The following is a 16830-nucleotide window of genomic DNA, read 5'->3' on the forward strand; positions in this document are numbered from 1 at the left end:
ATAGGGAAGGGCACTTAACTTGTACTGCTCTGACTCAGATAAACGGATAATAAGATTATAGTTGGAGCTGTATTGTTAGATTTCAGTGCAGCCTTTGATGTTATTGATCATATGTTATTTGTTACTGAAAAAAACTCACTGGTCATGGCCTTACCTCACCTGCCATCCCATGGTTAGAGAGCAACTTATCAAATAGAAGTCAGAGAGCATTCTTCAATGGAAGCTTCTCCAACATCATATATGTACAGTGCAGTATCCCTCATGGGTAGTTGCCTTGGGCCGTTACTCTTCATTTAACAAATGAATTGCCACTCTCCTTACAAGAAGCTAAAATGACTATGTATGCTGATGATTGCACTCTCTACACATCAGCAGCTACAGACAGAGAGCTCACAGAGATTCTTAGCAAGTCAAAATGGCTAATTAACAATAAACTGGTCTTAAATACATCAAAAACCAACAACATTCTATTTGGTTCAAATAATTCTCTCCGACCCAAACCTCTGGATTGGTGCATAAAGTGTGTGTAACATCAGATGGTCAGTTATCATGGTCAAGTGATATTGACAAAGTTGTGGTGAACATGAGGAGAGGTATGTCTTTTCTAAAAAATATTTTGAGACAAAGATCAACTGTACTAGTTGATCAGGCTCTGATCTTGTCCCATCTTGATTACTGTCTGGTAATATGTTCTGGTGCAGCAAAGAAAGACCTAGAAAACTGCAACTGGCTCAAAAGAAAGCAGCACATCCCTTACCCTTAACTGGAAACACAGAACTAACATCAACAACATGCATGATAGTCTTTCATGGTTGATGGTTGAGGAGATATTGGCTACTTCTCTTCTACTCTTTTTAAGAAACATTTGTGTGTTGGAAATGCCTAGCCACTTGTAAAATCTATTTGCATACACTTCAAACCGACATACAGTACATACCCCACCAGACACGCCACTATGGGTTTCTTCACGGTACCCAAACCAAAAACAGATTTAATGCGTCGCTCAGTTATGTATAGAGCTATGTCAACGTGGAATGCTCTGCCACCAGAGGTTACTCAGGCAAAAACAAGTTTTACTTCTTTTTTTAACTGATAAAAAATGTATTGTATCACGGCGCCTTTCCTCTTTCTAAAGATCTAATTTAAATATATATGTATATATATATATAGTATTTTTGTTATCTCGGTGTCTTTCCAATATATAACTCTTATTTAATTTTTTATTTAATTACATTTCTTGTTGTTTTTCTCTATAATGGTACTGTACTTTGTCAAGTATTTGTACGTTTTATGTGGACGAGTAGCTGCTGCATGTGCAGTAGCTAATGGGGATCCTAATAAACTGAAACTCTTCAGTCCTGAGCTTGCCCCTTTTTGACAAAGCACCAGAGATACCTCATGGGAAATACAGAAGAGAAGTGTGCTTTGATGATGCATATACAGACAAATCCTTATGAGTTCTGCACAAACACAACTTCCTTTACTGTAAGGCCCACTGTTGTGTCAAGTCATTACAAGCATTGACATTCATACAGCTAACTAGATACTGTATGTTATTAGGTAATACTGTTAGGCATGGTCTTCAATGCTACAGCACCACGGTGCCTGGAGCAAGGAGGGTATAACTAATACTGTATGTTGCCTAACATCTGTCTGCACAGTGGAAGTGCAGAAAGTGCCAGTCGACTGATGACTCAGCAAGGAGAAATACAGCCTCAGCTTTTCATCAGCTGCTGCTGTATTTCAGATGTGATATATTTACACACAGAATGTACAACTGACTCCATACCGGGAGCAATTCAAATAAACAAAATGCTTGTCACTTCCTTGTACAGCCACATTCAGATGTCATTTAGTGCTTTGTCATGACAGGATGATAACCCGATGGGTCAAGAGCTTGTTATCTGCAGTAGAGGTTGACACGGGAACAGGAGTCCCGCGGGTCTTGCAGGTCTGTGGGATATGGGCAGGAATGGGAGTGAAGTTCTGGAGTCAAGTTCGGGACAGGATCGACAGTCTACAGGAATGAGTGGTAGAAATATGCATATAATAGGCATTTCATGACAAAAACTAACTGTGTGTTTAGGGCTTATATACAGTTGTTTACTTAACCCCTTACACACATGGGAATCGGCCTATAGGGATAAATTGAAATGTTTTGTTCAGAAAAAATATGGAACGCATATGCATAACCATGGTACAAATGAAAAGGGAACAGTTTGGAGATGATGGTGAAATTATTAGACTGAGGTGAGGACACAACAGTTCACCTGACAAGACTGAATACAAACATTACACTGTTGATTTAATGTGCATTTTAAATTTACTGTACTTTTTTCCGCATTTGTTAATAACAAAATCTGAAAATACTCTGGATACAAAAGCAATGTTACTGCTTTGATTTGAGCTCTCCTAGCTGTGCCGTTGAGGAACTAGAGCAAGCACATTTGTTGTTTTGTTTGGAACAGAGCCCTGCATCCCTGCCATCACACACTACTGTTGTTGTTTACACAATCCATAAAATGTTCATTATAAATCACAAACTGGGTCAGGTGGGCATCATTTGAAAGCTTGTTCCATTGCCAACATGACTAGCTAAATGATAAAATACGTTCTTACAGTGTTAGGCTTTCACAAGGCAATTCAGAGAAGCAGATCGTCATTTTAGTTCGCAGAGAATGGAGTCATCTGTGCATTCAGATGCATGGTCTGCGGAACATTTTCTTCACAATACAACAAACAGGCTCATTCTGTTCAGGATATAACACCATGTCATCTTGTAACTGTACATCAAACATAGTGATCATAAACGTTGACACTTTATATTACATGAGTTTTATTATATGGAAATGTGAAGTTTACATTTGGACACTTGGACGCTTGCTTGTATGACACGAAAGCGGTATTTATTATAATCTTCAACGTCTCATTTTCAAATACATCGAATCCTCTTAATTTACAGCATTTCCCTCACTCCGACAACAACAAATGTCCAAAAGTTGCTCAATTAGCGGGAGGGATGGGGCAACCTCTTGTCGCGCGCAGTGCTCAAGTTCAGAATGGCTCACAGGCAAAACCCAATACAGAGCTGTGATGAACAGGCCCTGAGCTCTGAAATCATGTATAGCGTGTTACTGTACAGCCACTGCGTTCCAATTTAGGCACTTATCAGTGTCCAAATCTGCCATGTTCAACCTCTGTACAGGTACGAGTGAAAACGGTTAATAAAAGTCAATAAAGAAATAAATGGTCATTTCCCCCCTTCCTTCGGCTCACTCTCGCTCCTCCAGTTGTAGCCATGGCCACTGAGCAGTCGCTACTTTACCTCAGATACCAACATACGTCAGTGAATGATACTGCCTTCAAGAGAAGTATTGAGTTCATCCAATTCTGGGTAGAAGGAATGCCTTCATTGCCAAAATCTTGTAATGTGTTTTTTATCAGCTGTGTGAGCAGGCAACTATGTCTTGCGAGCTGAGCTGCAGCAAAACGGAGCAGTTGCTATGTCTACTCCCATTCAGAGTGGGGGGACAGACGGAGAAGCAGCTAACGGAAGAAGTTACTCTAATTATTCCAGATTTCTGTGCCAAAAAAATTAATGGGACTTGCATGCATCACTTACACATGCAGAATTACACAACCAGAGTTGTAGAACTGTGGAAAACCTGACGCACCAGGTGTTAATGTGCTGCTTTGCTGCAGAGTGTCAAATGCTTTGTGAAATACATCCTAGAGCGACAAAATGCTTTCTGGAATACATCCTAGAGCGCCAAATGCTTTGTGAAATACATCCTAGTGTCAAATGCTTTGTGAAATACATCCTAGAGCACCAAATGCTTTGTGAAATACATTCTAGAGCGCCAAATGCTTTGTGAAATACATCCTAGTGTCAAATGCTTTGTGAAATACATCCTAGAGTGTCAAATTACTCCTCAGACTACAGATAGACCAGAGGAAGTGGAGAAGACGGGGTTTTGATACGATCACACTCAGAACATGTGAATGATATGTTCTTTAATCACTCGTCTGCACTGAGGGTATTTTGACTGTTTGGAAATGTAATTGAAGTGCTGAGTTAAAGCGTGTAACACCAGGATGTGGATGTCAGTGTTACTGCCTCTTCAAAACTGGTCTCTTTATTCATTATTTAACACTAATGGGGCCTGGTTATATTCAGAATGAACACATTGTTTAGTCATACTTCTTGTCTATTCCTATCCCTGATTAGTTGCATTTCATTAAAACCGAATCCAATTGTATTAGTCACAGGCTCCGTAAACAACAGATGTAGACTAACAGTGAAATGCTTACACCAAAAGGATTCAACCAAAATGCCATGACAAACTCTTGAGTTGCTGATGTTATAGCAGGAAAATCAATATACAATAGTATTTATTTGTGTGTCTACTGAAAGTGTGTGAAGCATGAGTCCATGATAAAGTATCCCTACCACAGGTCTCAATCTACATTCAAACAGCTATGAATGGGTATACAACTTCTGCACAACAGTTACTGCTCTCAGCAATTCATTGCTGATTCCAGAGTTTACTGTGTTCTAAAAGTGGATAAGAAAAGGTCTGGCCTAAAGGGAGTTATAGGTGAGATGAATTAAATAATCCAGCCAATTAAGACTAGCTTCTCCAAGCACCGTGTCAAGAGTGCAATCTATTATTACTGTTTTCCTTGTGGCCATGGGATGACACGCACAAGCAATCAACGTTTCAACCAACAAATGCACAAATGAAAAACACAAGTCCCACCCTAACCTAATCAGCGTGCAGAGCACTGGCAAAGAAAACTCGCCCTGTGTACTGTTGGTTGAATTTAGTTTAAAAAATGTAATAAATAAAATGACACAATATGCCTTTAACATGAACATGACCAAAGATTTAACTTTTTTAGGAAATTACACAAGAATCCCCTCTGTGAGTCAGTGTATGGCTTTGACAACATGTTCTAATCGTTTTGAATCACTAAACACTCTGACCTCATTATGGAGATCCCCAGATTGACTATTTATGTGGACTGTGATATGAAGTGATTTACTATTGATATAATGCTCATACACCATGAGAACATGAAGTGATGATGTCTTATGAAGTGATTTACTATTGATATAATGCTCATACACCATGAGAACATGAAGCGATGATGTCTTATGAAGTGATTTCATTTGAATGATTTACAAACGTTGACAGGGAGTCATATTTAATCTATGCTTCAGAAGCATCCAAAAATGACTTTATGATGAGAACTGTAATTAAAGGCATTGGAGTAAAGATCCAAAATATTTTCATCCTGGCAGTTCAGATTGTTCATTGTTCATTGTAAAGAGTGCAATGGGAATCTAAGGTAGACAAAACAATAATTGGATGTGTGTTCCACAAACACCTAGTTGATGGGATAGTGCAGCATTTGGCAACATTTTTGTATTTACCCAGAGTCAGATGAACTCATGGACACCATTTTTACGAAGGAAGTTGAAGGTAGTTTCTGGAGCTATTGCTAATAGCGTTATCACAATGAATGGAAGTCTATAGGAAGAGCAAGCATACAAATGGTATCCGTGAGTTCATCTCACTCTGGGTAAGTACAAATAAAATGGCTATTTGCCAAAATGTCACACTATCCCTTTAAACATTGATCAGCATTGTCAAAAGAACAATATAGTTTCAGGAAAAAAACTTTTCACCTTTAGATTACTACAGGTTGGCTAACACAACTATGGTCATCATCATCATCATCATCAACCTTGTACTGGCCTTCCTCATTGGAGAAGAGGTATTTTGAAGGTTGCACATAAAAAAACACAACAAAACCTGTAAAATACAACACTCCAGACTATGTTTTCCACACACCCACACATCAACCCCCACGCACCCTCTACCCCACCCCTGCTCCCCCACTCACCATAGTCAGCATCATAGAAGATGATGAACTTCTGCCAGCGCAGCTCAGTGACTAGGGTCAGCATGACGTCGTTGAGGCGAGCAGGCGGACGAGCGGCCAGTGTGTAGCTCTCCCCATCAGGGCTGGGGTTGAGGTGGCAGGAGGTGCGTGGCGTGCCCTCACCGTTCCTCTGGATAAACAGGTGGGGTATGTGCATGGCGTCGGTCAAGGACTGGAGGGCGTTGGCGGCTGCACAGCCTGTAGACGTCACCAGAGCCAGGATGCCCTGGTTCATCAGCTCACAGGCTGAAGAGAGACAAGGATAAGAGAGGGACATGATAAGACAATCTTCAGACATTCCAATAAGGCAGTAGAGAACACAAGGGATCAGTAGTGGTCAAATGAAAGTAGTGTGTTCTGTTTGTAGAGATGACTAAGATAAAGATGGAGATAAAAAAAAAAATGGAGATAACAAAATTCCCCCCAAAGATCAAACTCCTGGAGAAATTGGGAAGGGACTTGTAGCACAGAAAGTATGTGAGGTGAAGGGACAGAAGTTCAAGGGCAGGTCAGAGCAGGGCACAGCAGGGCAGGGTAGGACATGGGCAGGGTAGGACACAGTGCAGGACATGGGCAGAGAAAAATAGAGCAGGAGACCAGGGTATGGGCAGGGAAGGAACTGAGGGCACATACTGCCATGGGCATTGGGACAACAACAGAAAGAGGATGGGTGAAAGAGTTGGTGGGGCCTGTAGAAAAGTAAAATGTCACAAAAAAGGCACAAGTACAGTACAACAAGTTATGCAATAAATCCCTTTCTCTTTTGCATGCACCCCCTTATCCCTCCCCTTCACAACAGAAACATATATTTACTGTAATCTGTCACTCAGAGTAACATACAAATCCATGTTTGTAATAGTTGGTCCAACCACCACTTCCTCCTGCTGTTTGTTTATATTTGTGTGTGCTTGGGAGAAATCAAGATTCTTGTGGTTGGGACAAATTATTATTTATATTTTACAGTACTGTATAACATCTATGGCTCCAAATTTACTCTGAAATGCTGTTCATTATAAGTAATAGTAAATAATGTATGAATGTTGCGCATCTCTGTCAGTGAGTTCTGCTTATGAAGTGTTATAAAGTATTATGCTAGTTGGAAGTGTGCTTGGAGCCATTCAAAATGGTAAATAAACATTTACCAGTGCTTAAAAACTGCTGACTGCCAAGTACACAAGTCAATGTCTTTATTCAAAGATACAATACAAATAAAATGTTCATGGTCATAAGTTAAACAAGTTTAATGTGAGTGTACAAGCTGTAAATCTTCTAAACTTCTACCGACTCCCACCCACACACTAAACGCATCAACACATATCAACCACCTACAGTATAACCAAACAGAAGTCCGAAGTCTAATTAACAAGGGACTCGGATTCAATCTTAATAAGGCAGGAAACTTTCAATCAACCATGCCTTGGGTCAATGAATACTTGTCTTGCATAAATAAGTACACTGAGTGTACAAAACATCAGGAACACCTTCCTAATATTGAATTGCACCCACTTTTACCCACAGAACAGCCTCAATTTGTGGGGGCATGGACTCTAAGGTGTCAATAGCGTTCCACAGGGATGCTGGCTCATGTTGACTCTAATGCTTCCCACAGTTATGTCAAGTTGACTGGATGTCCTTTGGGTGGTGGACCATTCTTGATACACACAGGAAACTGTTGAGCATGAAAAACCCAGCAGCGTTGCAGTTGTTCACACACTTAAACTGGTGAGCCTGGCATCTACTACAATACCTTGTTGAAAGGCACTTAAATATTTTGTTTTGCCCATTCAATCTCTGAATGGCACACATATACAATCTCAAATGTCTCTATTGTCTCATCTACACAGAAGTGGATTTAGCAGGTGACATCAATAAGGGATCATAGCTTTCAGCTAGATTCCCTGGTCAGTCTATGTCATGGAAAGAAGAAGAGAGAGAATAAGAGAGAATAAAACAAAACATGTGGATGAGTGAGGAGGAGTAGGAGTAGCAATAGGAGTAGCAAATCAGGGGGCAAATCAGGGGGCGAGAGAGAGGGGGGAGACAGAGAGACAATGAGGGCATTTAGGTGATTGAGGGACCTATTTTCCCAAAGCACCTTCACATGCTAATGAATCACCTGTGACCTGAATCCTCAACAGCCCAAAAATATTCCCAACTGGCTTGGCACTCACAAATTCAGTTTGACAGTTCAGTAGAGGAACTCAGTGGTTGAAATGACCCAAAGTACAGTCGAGCAAAAATATCCTATTTAAAGTGAATGTTTTTCTACATAAATTGCGTTTAATTGGGACCTTAGAATATCTGTGTCGACCTAATCAAGTAACATTGTGTAGGAAGAAATGCAGCTGGGAGTTTAATTGGTAAAATCAACGCCTTCCGATATCACACCTCGTACCCTTCAGAGGAGACTGGGGAGGACCATGCTCCTCAGTGAATTTCATTAAAAAAGTTGTAATTTTTTAGATAAAACTATACTAAATATGTTCACGTCACCAAATAATTGATTAAAACACGCGGTTTTGTCATGAAGTTCTACAGTAGCCTCAGCAGCACTCTGTAGGGTAGCATCACGGTGAAGCCATAGGACAGCTTGCATTTGTCCTCCTCTGGGTACATTGATTTCAATACAAAATACAAAAACCAAGAAGGCTCATGGTTCTCACCCCCTTCCATAGACATACACAGTAATTATGCCAACTTCCGAAAGACATCCTCCAACCTATCAGAGCTCTTGAAGCATGAACTGACATGTTGTCCACCAAATCAAAAGATAATGTAATAATGAGCTACAGCTAGCTAGCACTGCAGTGCATAAAATGTGGTGAGTAGTTGACTCAAAGAGTGCGAAAGACAATATTTAAACAGTTTTGAACAAATTAATTTCTTTAAAAATGAAGGAGAAGCAATAGAGAAACCTAGCTATATTTCTTTGTATTTTCTTCCACTTTCACTTTCAATTAGCTAGAGAACGCAGCTAGCTAGTTTAGCCTGCTATGTTAGCTAGCTGGCTATGGCTATCCAACACTGGAATTCTTCCAAGTCAAGGCACGCGTTTGGTTTTATTAATTTATTATCACCGGGAGCCACCAGTGTAACTGCTAAACTGCTTGCTGGCTGTACATTGTACGGCATGATTGTAGCGGGTTTACTAATGTGTTAGTTCTAGTAGCTATGTTGACTATGACGTTAGCTAATATGTTGACAACGATGTAGACTGTGTGTAGCAGTTAGCAGTTATGATATGATGGTCACAGACAGCTGATGTGTTGTGCACTGAAATCCACAAGCAAAGGGAAATGGTGAGAGGAGGAGAACGTGTAGATGCGAGAAGGAATTATAGAACAAACAACGATATCTTACTGTTTGTATGTGGCTGCTATGAAAGTGAACTGTGTAGCCTGTGTGATCAGGTTTGTATTCATTCTGCCGATTCTGTTGAAAGATGTTTCTTAAATGGAAGCAAACGGAATGAAACGGGGATAAACATACCTGAATTTCTCTTTTGCTGTTGGACTTATATCACCCTATATCAGCTAGATGCAGGATAGAGGATGTAAAGCGGTATTGAATGGGTCACTGTCTGTCACCTTAATTACTCACATTTTCTCTTGACCTGTGCACCTACGTTGTAAATGTTCATTCATAGGCTAGGTTGTAGTAAACACATGATGGGTATAGGAAACATTTTGGTATCATGTTGTAGCATTAACCTATCGATGTTACATTGAGCTGGCTGAATGGAATATGAATGACAGTCATCTAATATGCTGTAATAGAAATAACGCCATGCTCATTAAAACTGACCGCCATTGACACCTCGATACCGGTACTCCTTGTATATAGCCTTGTTATTGTTATTTTATTGAGTTACTACTCAATTCTTAATTTTTTGGCGAATATTTTCTTACCTTTTAACTGTATTGTTGAGAAAGAGTTCGCAAGTAATCATTTCACTGTAAAGTCTACACCTGTTGTATTTGGTGTATGTGACAAATAAAATTAGATTTTATTTGACCATCCTACGCTCTACTAATGTGTCATTTTCATAATGGCATCATTTTCCCCTTCTCTCCCTCATTCTACAAGCTAATGGTGTGTCAGGAAATGGAACCAAATAGGAGCACAGCCATTATGTCTACACTAAACCCCTACTATCCCAGGACATGATTTGCCCATTTTTTCTGGAAAATAGACTATATTAATATTTCAATTCCATTACAGACAAGCCTCTCTGACGGGCAGAGGTCTGCAGAGGCGCTGGCAAAGATGATAATGATGGAATAATGACTACTAAATGTTCTCACTAGAGTAGAAAGGGGCTATCATTCATATGCTGCTGTGTATCTGACACATCATGTTCGTTGAACTGCAGGCCTCATCCGCAGGAAGGTTTGCTTACTAAAATAAATGTACTGAGACTTGGATAGGTTAACATGGTATATATACAGTGCCTTTGGAAAGTGTTCAGACCAATTTACTTTTTCCATATTTTGTTATGTTACAGCCTTATTCTAAAATGGATAAAAGAACAAATATTCATCAGCAATCTACACACAATCCCCATAATGACAGCGAAAACAGGTTTTTAGACATTTTTGCAAATTTATAAAAAATAAAACAGTAGTATTGAGACCCTTTGCTATGAGACTCGAAATTGAGCTCAGGTGCATCCTGTTTCCATTGATCAACCTTGAGATGTTTCTACAACTTGATTGGAGTCCACCTATGGTAAATTCAATTGATTGGACATGATTCGTAAAGGCACACACCTGTCTATATAAGGTTCCACAGTTGACAGGGCATGTTGGAGCAGAAACCAAGCCATGAGGTAAAAGGAATTGTCCGTAGAGCTCCAAGACAGGATTGTGTCGAGGCACGAATCTGGGGATGTGTTCCAAAAACATTCTGCCGCATAAAATGTCCCCAGGAACACAGTGGCCACCATCATTCTTAAATGGAAGAACTTTGGAACGACCAAGACTTTTCCTAGAGCTGGCCGCCAGGCCAAACTGAGCAAGGGCCTTGGTCAGGGAGGTGACCAAGAACCCAATGGTCACTCTGATGGAGCTCTAGAGTTCCTCTGTGGAGATGGGAGAACCTTCCAGAAGTACAACCATCTCTGTAGCACTCCACTAATCAGGCCTTTATGGTAGAGTGACCAAACGGAAGCCACTCCTCAGTAAAAGGCACATGACGGCCTACTTGGAGTTTGCCAAAAAGGCACCAAAAGACCCTCAGACCATGAGATACAAGATTCTCTGGTCTGATAAAACCAAGATTAAAGTCTTTGTCTGAATGCCATGTCTGTAGGAAACCTTGCACCATCCCTATGGTGAAGCACACAGGCAAGACAATGCAGGAGTGGTTTTGGGTCTCTGAATGACCTTGAGTGGCCCAGCCAGAGCCCGGACTAGAACCCGATTGGACATCTCTGGAGAGACCTGAAAATAGCTGTGCAGCGACGCTCCCCATCCAACCTGACAGAGCTTGAGAGGATCTGCAGAGAAGAATTGGATAAACTCCCCAAATACAGGTTTACCAAGCTTGTATACCCAAGAAGACTCAATGATGTAATCGCTGCCAAAGGTGCATCAAGAAATTACTTAGTAAAGGGTCTGAAATCTTACGTAATGTGATATTTCAGTTTTTTTCTTTCTTATAAATGAGCAAAAAAATCTAAAAACCTGTTTTTGCTTTGTCATTACGGGGTATTGTGTGTAGATTGATGAGGATACCATTATGCTGATGAAATTATTGCCACAATACTGTCATGCATCACATTCTATTGACATTAAAATGAGCCCAAATCGGGGGTAAATCAAGCGAAATATCTTATGTTCCTTAAACTCTTAATTGAAAACATTAAAAAGACATCTGTCTGAAGGATTGAAGGCTGTTTAACAACACACATTGTTTTGATTCAGATGTTTCCCTGCAGATGCTACTGCCACATCAAAGCACTTCTGTATGCACAGATTGGGATGTGGCAAATTATTATACATCATTGCAGTCACAGGAGACATTATATACAACTTCTGCCGAGCAATCCGTTGCAAATTATGAGATTATCTTCAATGTGTACAGTTGTAATTGGAGCATAGCAGAATGTAGCTAATGAACCTCACCAATGCTGTGGTAAGAGTACATAAATTGGGGCTGTTGGAAGAATTTCAAACGGCAAATGAGATGATCTCATTTAGTGTCTCTCTCTCTGTAAACACACTAAAGTTTAATCAAAGGGGAAACCTTTGCAAAAATAACCAGCGACTGCATTAATGTTGACACCACGTACTCAGTATGTTGCACTTGCACAGTAGCTGTAAATAAAGTTAAATAGTTTAATAAAGGTTAAATATGATATATATTTTTTGAAATACAGTAGCTGTAAAACATGTTGAATGTAGATAGAGACAATAATATTGGTATATGTTGTGACATAACCAATGAGACAGATTAAAAGACCAGCCACACAGATTGCACATAAACCCAAGATGTGTGGGAACCTCTTGGCAGTTAGGCCAATAATAAATTGATATTTCATAATCCCATTAATTTTCCTCAGTATACTTCAGTAGGTATTCAATCCAAATCTTCTAAAATCATTCACTCCTTTTGACCATGGTTAATCTGTGAAATATGATTGTTTCTGGTTATGGAAATTAGGCTAGTGACAATGCATTTACATTATATTTAAGTCATTTAGCAGACGCTCTTATCCAGAGCGACTTACAAATTGGTGCATTCACCTTATGACATCCAGTGGAGCAGCCACTTTACAATAGTGCATCTAAATCTTTTAGGGGGGGGGGGGGGTGAGAAGGATTACTTTATCCTATCCTAGGTATTCCTTAAAGAGGTGGGGTTTCAGGTGTCTCCGGAAGGTGGTGATTGACTCCGCTGTCCTGGCGTCGTGAGGGAGTTTGTTCCACCATTGGGGGGCCAGAGCAGCGAACAGTTTTGACTGGGCTGAGCGGGAACTGTACTTCCTCAATGGTAGGGAGGCGAGCAGGCCAGAGGTGGATGAACGCAGTGCCCTTGTTTTGGGTGTAGGGCCTGATCAGAGCCTGGAGGTACTGAGGTGCCGTTCCCCTCACAGCTCCGTAGGCAAGCACCATGGTCTTGTAGCGGATGCGAGCTTCAACTGGAAGCCAGTGGAGAGAGCGGAGGAGCGGGGTGACGTGAGAGAACTTGGGAAGGTTGAACACCAGACGGGCTGCGGCGTTCTGGATGAGTTGTAGGGGTTTAATGGCACAGGCAGGGAGCCCAGCCAACAGCGAGTTGCAGTAATCCAGACGGGAGATGACAAGTGCCTGGATTAGGACCTGCGCCACTTCCTGTGTGAGGCAGGGTCGTACTCTGCGGATGTTGTAGAGCATGAACCTACAGGAACGGGCCCCCGCCTTGATGTTAGTTGAGAACGACAGGGTGTTGTCCAGGATCACGCCAAGGTTCTTAGCGCTCTGGGAGGAGGACACAGTGGAGTTGTCAACCGTGATGGCGAGATCATGGAACGGGCAGTCCTTCCCCGGGAGGAAGAGCAGCTCCGTCTTGCCGAGGTTCAGCTTGAGGTGGTGATCCGTCATCCACACTGATATGTCTGCCAGACATGCAGAGATGCGATTCGCCACCTGGTCATCAGAAGGGGGAAAGGAGAAGATTAATTGTGTGTCGTCTGCATAGCAATGATAGGAGAGACCATGTGAGGTTATGACAGAGCCAAGTGACTTGGTGTATAGCGAGAATAGGAGAGGGCCTAGAACAGAGCCCTGGGGGACACCAGTGGTGAGAGCACGTGGTGAGGAGACGGATTCTCGCCACGCCACCTGGTAGGAGCGACCTGTCAGGTAGGACGCAATCCAAGCGTGGGCCGCGCCGGAGATGCCCAACTCGGAGAGGGTGGAGCGGAGGATCTGATGGTTCACAGTATCGAAGGCAGCCGATAGGTCTAGAAGGATGAGAGCAGAGGAGAGAGAGTTAGCTTTAGCAGTGCGGAGCGCCTCCGTGATACAGAGAAGAGCAGTCTCAGTTGAATGTCTAGTCTTGAAACCTGACTGATTTGGATCAAGAAGGTCATTCTGAGAGAGATAGCGGGAGAGCTGGCCAAGGACGGCACGTTCAAGGGTTTTGGAGAGAAAAGAAAGAAGGGATACTGGTCTGTAGTTGTTGACATCGGAGGGATCGAGTGTAGGTTTTTTCAGAAGGGGTGCAACTCTCGCTCTCTTGAAGACGGAAGGGACGTAGCCAGCGGTCAGGGATGAGTTGATGAGCGAGGTGAGGTAAGGAGAAGGTCTCCGGAAATGGTCTGGAGAAGAGAGGAGGGGATAGGGTCAAGCGGGCAGGTTGTTGGGTGGCCGGCCGTCACAAGACGCGAGATTTCATCTGGAGAGAGAGGGGAGAAAGAGGTCAGAGCACAGGGTAGGGCAGTGTGAGCAGAACCAGCGGTGTCGTTTGACTTAGCAAACGAGGATCGGATGTCGTCGACCTTCTTTTCAAAATGGTTGACGAAGTCATCTGCAGAGAGGGAGGAGGGGGGAGGGGGAGGAGGATTCAGGAGGGAGGAGAAGGTGGCAAAGAGCTTCCTAGGGTTAGAGGCAGATGCTTGGAATTTAGAGTGGTAGAAAGTGGCTTTAGCAGCAGCGACAGAAGAGGAAAATGTAGAGAGGAGGGAGTGAAAGGATGCCAGGTCCGCAGGGAGGCGAGTTTTCCTCCATTTCCGCTCGGCTGCCCGGAGCCCTGTTCTGTGAGCTCGCAATGAGTCATCGAGCCACGGAGCGGGAGGGGAGGACCGAGCCGGCCTGGAGGATAGGGGACATAGAGAGTCAAAGGATGCAGAAAGGGTGGAGAGGAGGGTTGAGGAGGCAGAATCAGGAGATAGGTTGGAGAAGGTTTGAGCAGAGGGAAGAGATGATAGGATGGAAGAGGAGAGAGTAGCGGGGGAGAGAGAGCGAAGGTTGGGACGGCGCGATACCATCCGAGTAGGGGCAGTGTGGGAAGTGTTGGATGAGAGCGAGAGGGAAAAGGATACAAGGTAGTGGTCGGAGACTTGGAGGAGTTGCAATGAGGTTAGTGGAAGAACAGCATCTAGTAAAGATGAGGTCGAGCGTATTGCCTGCCTTGTGAGTAGGGGGGGAAGGTGAGAGGGAGAGGTCAAAAGAGGAGAGGATTGGAAAGAAGGAGGCAGAGAGGAATGAGTCAAAGGTAGGCGTGGGGAGGTTAAAGTCGCCCAGAACTGTGAGAGGTGAGCCGTCCTCAGGAAAGGAGCTTATCAAGGCATCAAGCTCATTGATGAACTCTCCGAGGGAACCTGGAGGGCGATAAATGATAAGGATGTTAAGCTTGAAAGGGCTGGTAACTGTGACAGCATGGAATTCAAAGGAGGCGATAGACAGATGGGTAAGGGGAGAAAGAGAGAATGACCACTTGGGAGAGAAGAGGATCCCGGTGCCACCACCCCGCTGACCAGAAGCTCTCGGGGTGTGCGAGAACACGTGGGCGGACGAAGAGAGAGCAGTAGGAGTAGCAGTGTTATCTGTGGTGATCCATGTTTCCGTCAGTGCCAAGAAGTCGAGGGACTGGAGGGAGGCATAGGCTGAGATGAACTCTGCCTTGTTGGCTGCAGATCGGCAGTTCCAGAGGCTACCGGAGACCTGGAACTCCACGTGGGTCGTGCGCGCTGGGACCACCAGATTAGGGTGGCCGCGGCCACGCGGTGTGGAGCGTTTGTATGGTCTGTGCAGAGAGGAGAGAACAGGGATAGACAGACACATAGTTGACAGGCTACAGAAGAGGCTACGCTAATGCAAAGGAGATTGGAATGACAAGTGGACTACACGTCTCGAATGTTCAGAAAGTTGAGCTTACGTAGCAAGAATCTTATTGACTAAAATGATTAAAAATGATACAGTACTGCTGAAGTAGGCTAGCTGGCAGTGGCTGCGTTGTTGCCCAAACATTTTTGAGATACCCCTACCCGAGGTACAGTACCAGTCAAACATTTGGACACCTACTCAATCAAGGGGTTTTCTTTATTTTCAGTGTGGCAGTGTGGGTGCAGTGTGGGTGCAATAATTGAATAACATGGATTTCTACATTTATTTTGCGACGTTCGCGCACGCGACATGTCCGGTCTGGTCAGCATGTTAGGATATCTTAATGCATCTTGGAAATATAGACCTGTAAACACAGAGAAACAATAGGAGGAAATGTCAACAATGAATATTTTTAATGAATGTAAGATTTACTTTTTGGTAGCTGACTAAAAGACAACTTTCCTAGTCAAATTTACTCTCATTATGTGCTGTATGGCCCTGCCTGACAAAATACATTCAGTTACACATGCTTTTTTATGTCGTGGCTATTTTAATCTGCTCTAAGGAAAACAAGTGGGCTCAGACATCAGAATTAGATTGTTTGGGTTCCAAGATTCTTTGAAGGATTTTGTTACTTTAGCCCTTACTATTGAAGTTAAGTCAGGTAGGTGTGACTATAGTAGGCTCAGATTGATGCTCAATGTTAAATTCTAATCTTTCTACCATTACATCTAAGACAATATGTGACCCGTTTCATTTTAATCAAAATGTGTTTTTGGCAGAAATGCCTTCTGGAACATGTCAACGTTCATGTCCTTTAATAACAAACTTGTATGCCATCTGTAAATACAAACAAAATTGTTAAATTACGAGCCTAGTTGGTTTAGCCACAGAAAAATACAGGAAACTTCCAGCTAGCAATGGTTGGTTGAGATAATGGATGGGCTGAACATGCCAAGAGATGAGTTACGATTGGTCTGCCATGCAGCATGATTCTATCTATAACATGAGCTGCTCAGTTTGTGTGGACAATCTGCTTTTTTTAAGAACTGAAAAAGTGTTGCTAATGCTA

The 16830-nt window shown here is 42.5% G+C and overlaps 1 protein-coding gene across 1 annotated transcript in view; it reads right to left on the minus strand.

Moving 5' to 3' along the window:
• The window catches only part of LOC115113192 (glutamate receptor ionotropic, delta-1-like), a 467913-nt gene that overhangs the window by 201816 nt on the left and 249267 nt on the right, over positions 1 to 16830 (minus strand). Inside the window, exon 3 of the mRNA XM_065012780.1 lies at positions 5911 to 6195. Coding sequence (XP_064868852.1) covers positions 5911 to 6195 — 285 coding nt within the window. The remainder of the gene's footprint in view (positions 1 to 5910; positions 6196 to 16830) is intronic.

This window comes from Oncorhynchus nerka, linkage group LG28 (assembly GCF_034236695.1).
Source record: "Oncorhynchus nerka isolate Pitt River linkage group LG28, Oner_Uvic_2.0, whole genome shotgun sequence".
Lineage (NCBI taxonomy): Eukaryota > Metazoa > Chordata > Actinopteri > Salmoniformes > Salmonidae > Oncorhynchus > Oncorhynchus nerka.